This window comes from Magallana gigas, chromosome 5, assembly GCF_963853765.1.
Source record: "Magallana gigas chromosome 5, xbMagGiga1.1, whole genome shotgun sequence".
In the NCBI taxonomy this organism is placed as follows: domain Eukaryota; kingdom Metazoa; phylum Mollusca; class Bivalvia; order Ostreida; family Ostreidae; genus Magallana; species Magallana gigas.
Genome location: NC_088857.1, coordinates 14,554,967 through 14,561,314, shown reverse-complemented (window position 1 = coordinate 14,561,314; position 6,348 = coordinate 14,554,967). Strand labels below are relative to the sequence as shown.

Genomic DNA, 6,348 nt, shown 5'->3' with positions numbered 1-6,348 from the left:
CCTCTGAATCAATTATTCTTTCATGGAAGACACTTTCACGTTGAACATATTTTACTGCATAAACATATAGAAATGGTTCGAACATAAGTTCTAACAACTTACGAGGTTCTTACCAAGTATCACAATTTACAACTGTGTAGTAGTTTAAAATGGAAAATACATAGAAATGGATATTACTATAATGGTTAAACTATTGATCAAACGTACATGTATTCATAAACAGTTCTGTTTGAATTTGGTCTAGGCAGTAAGACTGAAATAACGAGAATCTGCCACAATCTCTGATAAATCCTTGAACAGCTAATAAAATACGTTGGTTTAAATTGACAGTCAGAGATTCATCTCCCCACATAAGTAAATGACAATTAATAATGTTAATTTGATTAAAAAGGTTTGAAAACGGTTCATTTCATGCATTGGTATATTTCTTACATCCAAAAAACAAATGATAAGAATCTTCTGGTAATCTTAGGGCTTTCAATAATATTTCTTCTGAAAAGGTCGAAGTTTAAGATACATAGGTACGGAACAAACACAGGAAGATACTTTAATACACACGGACGCTCAAAAAAGAATCACATGATAGTAATTCCAGTGAAGAGACCAAGCAAAAAGTAGAGGGACCGATTAGCTTACACAAGTATGTTTACTGTCGTACAGTAAATTAATGATAAATTAGTACGCATTTTATAAAAGTTGAGTTAAGGGACCAGCCCACTCATGACCCCCTGTTTTTTTGCTTTGTGCCTTTAAGGAGAAAAAACCCCAAAAAACAAATGCGAAATTGTGTAACTGTTACCTTTGCATTTAAGATGAAATCGTTCTGTTTCTAATGTGAACTGCACGCAATATTATGAGAGTCAGATTATATAACCTCTATAAATTATTTTTAAGGTGAAAAAGTTCCGCGACAACGCACTCAAGTGTTTTGGTTACGTACGTCTCTCTCTCTCTCTCTCTCTCTCTCTCTCTCTCTCTCTCTCTCTCTCTCTCTCTCTCTCTGTATTTGCTTGCCTGCCTGTTCGTTTGTTTTTGCGTGGTTTTTTTGTGGTTCACGATAAATAGTTTTGCCTGACTGAAAAGCTCACATATATGACATAGTGTAAATCACATCTCTCTGTTTGCCTAAAGCAACAGAAACTGATCATTTGGATGTATATTTTATTGGAGAGCAGCAATAAACTGCATTGGACATCCTATCTTGAGTGATCATTAGCTGAGGGCCCCACCGTGACGTGTGACGTAGATAATTACTCTATACGATATACAGGTTATTCAGGTAGTTGCTGATTTAAAAAAAAAACCCAACAAACTACATGTATTCAATATTTAGTTTGGATTTAACAGGAAACCGTTCAACCAGGATATGGAAATTTAAGTATTTTTATTTTCTCACGGGACAATGAAGGTATGTATTTTATTTCAGATCCCTCTATTACAATTTATTATCTTTCGTTAGTGGTTTTCAATTAGAGTGATATAAATACAACATGGACTGAGATTTCACAGTAAGTTAGAATTACGCAATACTGTAGTAGTAGTAGAAGTAGTAGTAGTAGTAGCAACAGTCTTATCTATTCTTACAAAAATGACAAGCAAATATATATTTGCCGACTAGCCCAGAATGCATACGGGGGAGCCGGAAGTTTATTTTAAGCTGAACAATACAAAATTGTATCATGTACATATACTGTAATATAAAAAAATCACTGCCTCACCCTTTTTTAACAAATATTTGAACCTTTCATCGACGACGTGACCGGCCAGAAAAAAACAGAAATAAAAAACTATTAAATAGAAAAATCTCTGGACACCTGTGTCCCAAACCATGTCAAAGTCGCAAATGCGCGCCGTCTCGAGGGTAATGCAGGGACTTTACAACAAAAATATGAAAATTTTAAGCTTCTAAATTATAGTATAATAAAAATTAAATTTTTATTGATGAAAATTTGATGCTTCTTTGTAAGAAGACGGGCTAGAACTGATTTCTCGTGCTATTCGAACACCAATCATACACTCGTCACCACGTGACTCGTAACTATGAATTTCTTTCTACTCGAATCAACGAGACAATTATTTTCCGCTAATCTCCGTACCGCGGAAAATATTAATTATTCTCGATATAGAGAAGTGGACAGGCATGCATGGCCTTTATCCCAGGAAGACGCCTAGATGTCTGTCCTCTTCTCTGAGGAGGATAGTTGTAATAGTAGTTACCTAGTGGCGGTCGTGGTTAGTGATATGGTCTAATGAAAAAAAAAATGATATGTGCAAATGTTCCTCTTCATTTCAGAAAAAGAAAGATCGAAAATTAAAGAGAGGTGAACGCATGCGAAAGGTAGGAGTAACTCATACTGTGAATTAGTGATTGCATCTCATTACGAAGGCAAGATATATGTTACATGTACATAATAGGGATTGGGTATTACGATATTCTAAAAAACGTGAAATGGAATTTAACACAGACACCTTGTTTTTTCTCTCCCTTTTAAATTCAAAACACAATGACCTTACACATGCCGCGAATTCAACACCATCGCATTCCAGACTTAATCGTCACAATTTGTTTTTATAAAAGAATTAAACTTCCTTTTAAAAATAAACTTTTAAGTAAATAAGGATCAAAACAGGAAGGCTTTTTGCTGGACATGTAATCCTATAAGTATAGATACCTGCAGTGTTCAACTCGACAAAAAGGGGCAATTTAACTTTTATAATTATTCCTGTACCTGTATACATGTGTATGCACACCTTCAAACATCTCTCTCTCTCTCTCTCTCTCTCTCTCTCTCTCTCTCTCTCTCTCTCTCTCTCTCTCTCTCTCTCAACTTTTATTTTCTAATGATACCTTTAGGATAAGAACTGATCTATCATCTGAGTGGTGAATTTTTTTAAGGATTAAAATCGTCATTTGTCGTACTTGTTGATACTTAAAAGTAAAAGCAAAGAAATATGCATCTATGTTCAGTACATGTAGTTTTAACTTTTATAGATATGTGACAAATATATGACGTATATATGTATTTTGCTTTTATTGGTATTGCATTGGCTCATATATATATATGAAAACACGCTAGATTTATATCTATCCCACTCCCACTTCAGTCTTCAGGGCAGTTGTAAATAGCGACATATTTTCCCCTTAAATATTCCCAAATGAGGGCCAACGAATTCTTTCACCTTCCTCTTTTTCAAAGATAATGTTGCGCATTATATATTGACCCGGAAATATCTTGAAGGGTTTAAGAGAATAATAGATATGGAGAGAAAATTCCAAACTTTGAGACGACCCATAGATAGCAGTACTAAAAGGATGGACGATATTAATTTTGATACATATCTTTTAGAGTTCAAAAGATAATCCTTGGGTATAATTTTAGAAAACTTCCTTTTTTCTTCTTTTTTCTTTTAGGGTGTTAAAAAAAGACATGACGATTTGGATGCCGATCCTGAAAATCCAGAGGAACTTGAGGTACACTAGAAAGACATACTCATGATGCTACTAGGGAGAAATAAAACTACATTATGCAAAATGACCTCAAACCCCACCAAAAAAAAAAGAAAAATTGTTCACATTTTTAAATGAATCGCAGAGCAATATTTCAATTTCTTCTTCAAATTGTAATGATGATACAGGTCGCCGTTTGAACTTTGAAAAAGTTTAGATTCAACGATATTTCTTCATATATATCTAAATGTAGAGGGGGATGTGGGAAGTATCTAGCTCGAGAACTATAGCTCAACGGGAAATTTAGGTTGACGGACCTTAGAAGCTCCACGGTCCGTCAACTTAACTTCCCGAGTGGAGCTACAGTTCTTCAGCTAGGGAGTATATTAATTTTTACAAAATGATACAGATATGGTGAAAAGTTTACACTTATGCTCCAGGACCAGCGTTGTGCCCCATCCCTGTTGCAATAACAGACGGTGAGACCCCCTATCAAGTTGGAGAGAAAAGTTTTATGCATTATTAAAATCTGTTATTAAAGGCATTTTGTCTATGAGAACCATCTCTTTGGACTTTCTGTTTAATAAATGATTATGGACCCCCCCTCTCTTTCCACGGACCAAGAAAGGGGTTATTGAATTATCGCCTGGAACAATAAGTTTTTAAGTAACTTTAAAGAGGCTCTTACAAATACTGCAATGTGTTTTTAATATGGGACAGGGAAAATAAATATGTAAGAAAATACATGAAGGTTATTGAAATCTTCACTTTTCAACTATGAATAAGATTCATCATTTTAAAGTAAAAATGATAAGAGATGATAAGAGTATTTAGTTTCGACAAAGAGTGATATGTTTTAAGTTCAACTATTGTGAATCCTGAAATATTTTAAATTATTGCTATGGCCAATCTTGAATATTTTTCCTGTATTGCAACAGACATGCCTTCTCTCGGAGGAGAAGCGATGTCGAAGTTTGGAAGACCTGCGAAGTACGGAGCCAGAAAGTAGAGAACTGAAAGAATTTGTGCGGATAAATAGTATCCGGAAAACAAAAAGTGTGGACGATATCCTGCGTGAACAGCTTGAGGAAGTTAAAGAAGTAATGCATTTAAATATTGTGAAACTTCGCGACAGAAACGGGAAACTGGACGATCTAGTTGAAAAAGGAGACATGTTAACTGGTTCGGTAAGCTGTGCATATGCAAAGATAGAAGTAAAAGTTTAAATAAGTTGAAATACCTTTACTTTGAAAGTTATTTAGACATTTAGTTATTGAAATGAACTATTATTGAACATTACAATTTCTCTGCTAGCTCAATTATATAATGCATAAAAAAATTCGAGAATATATTCTTTTGTGTACTATTGTCAGAGAGCAATGCATTGAGCTTGCAACACCGCAACAATCTTTCTAAGTCGTTTTATTTTTTTGAAAGAAATATTTTTGTGTTTGAAATCTAACTAATGCATTACCATAACACATTGCCCTAAACCAATAGCTCTATCATATAGATGGCTCTAAGCTATTTTATTTTAAAAGAAATGTCAGATGGCCCATCGGTATAAACCTCACTAGTTCATCACATTCATCCCATATTCGCAGCAGTAGACAGGTCACCTGTTGTAGTAACACGTAGTGATTGACTGTGTTCTTCAGATTTTCAATGGAAATTTTCATTTCTTTTTTTAAGTGACCACCCCCATACTAAAAAAAAATAAGAATGAAAATAACCAATCTTCCGTTTTATAGAAGAAAATGACAAGCTTTTCGGGGAGAGTGGAGATAAAATTAGTTTAACGTGTTATTTTTTGCAATTACAATTGGATCGGTACTTATACAGCAAACTTGTCTACATAGTATGATTTTTTATCTGCAACAATGCTCTTGCAGAAATTACTAGTATAATTACCACACAATTAATCTTTTCTTCTCAGTGTCAACAGTTTAAGGTGGTCACTAATAAAGTTAGACAGAAGCAAAACATGAGGCTGTGGAGGACCCGCATCCTTGTAGCGGTTGCTGTTGCGGTTGGCATTGTGGTGCTAATTGTGGTGATTGTGGTAGTGTCGCAGCAAGACGAGACGCCACAAACAAATCTATACTTGGGTTCCTTCAACCATGGACCATCGAATGACACGTCCTAGTGCGCCACCGGGGCTTCATTATGGGAGGTTTTCTGGCCAGAATACTTACTGCGTTTGTTCATCAATTGTGTAGAAGGCGGATGGATGTGGAATTAATGTGTGTTGTGCATTCCATTCTGATAACTTTTATGAAGTGATACTCAAAATTGGATATTATTGCGAAAATCATAATTATTTTCAAGACGTTTGGTTGAAGTTTGCAGAAATATTCATGTCCGTAATAACAGTTCAAAATTTGATGTCGATGCCGTTAGATTTCTGGATTTTAACCAATTGCAAACTAGGCCTGTTTAAGCCTTCGCCATATACGTCATTCCAAAGTCTAATTCTGGCGAACGTTTTGAATGAAAAAAAAATGATATCAAATGTTAACCATCGAACAACATGCTTCTGATTTTTCCAAACTTTGCGTTGTATCAACGTCATTTGGACATCTTATTATTTCAGAACCATTTTAACAGGAGCTTGGACTTTGGGTAGTTGTGTCAAACAGCAATGTGACGTATGCCTGTCTATTTCAATGCTGGCCACTCAGTCATGGCCCTTTGAAAGCTAAGACTACGCAATCTGTGTATATTTCTATGGTGGCATATCTCTGCCCCTTGTGTGCAAGTTATTTTTCTATTAATTATGTCGACAAGCAAGATAAAGATGTTGACATGCAAAATAGTTATGTCAACATGCAACATAACTATGTTGACATGCAAGAAAACTGCAATCAAATAAGAGTTATAAAAATTCTCAAATATCGCCA

The 6,348-nt window shown here is 34.9% G+C and overlaps 1 protein-coding gene across 1 annotated transcript; it reads left to right on the top strand.

The window, feature by feature from the left end:
- The first annotated feature begins 1,269 nt into the window (after positions 1 to 1,269).
- Positions 1,270 to 5,736, top strand: LOC105346577 (vesicle-associated membrane protein 5). The gene is made up of 5 exons (XM_011455215.4): positions 1,270 to 1,408; positions 2,294 to 2,338; positions 3,413 to 3,472; positions 4,387 to 4,635; positions 5,385 to 5,736. The coding sequence occupies exons 1-5, from the start codon at positions 1,403 to 1,405 to the stop codon at positions 5,592 to 5,594; spliced, it is 570 nt and encodes a 189-aa protein (XP_011453517.3). The 5' UTR covers positions 1,270 to 1,402; the 3' UTR covers positions 5,595 to 5,736.
- Positions 5,737 to 6,348: the final 612 nt, after the last annotated feature.

What these genes read in the sequence shown, in the direction of transcription:
- LOC105346577 (XM_011455215.4), top strand. An exon ending in GAGGTGAACGCATGCGAAAG is followed by an intron (nt 2,339 to 3,412) that starts GTAGGAGTAACT and finishes TTTTTCTTTTAG; the next exon opens with GGTGTTAAAAAAAGACATGA. An exon ending in GAGACATGTTAACTGGTTCG is followed by an intron (nt 4,636 to 5,384) that starts GTAAGCTGTGCA and finishes TTTTCTTCTCAG; the next exon opens with TGTCAACAGTTTAAGGTGGT.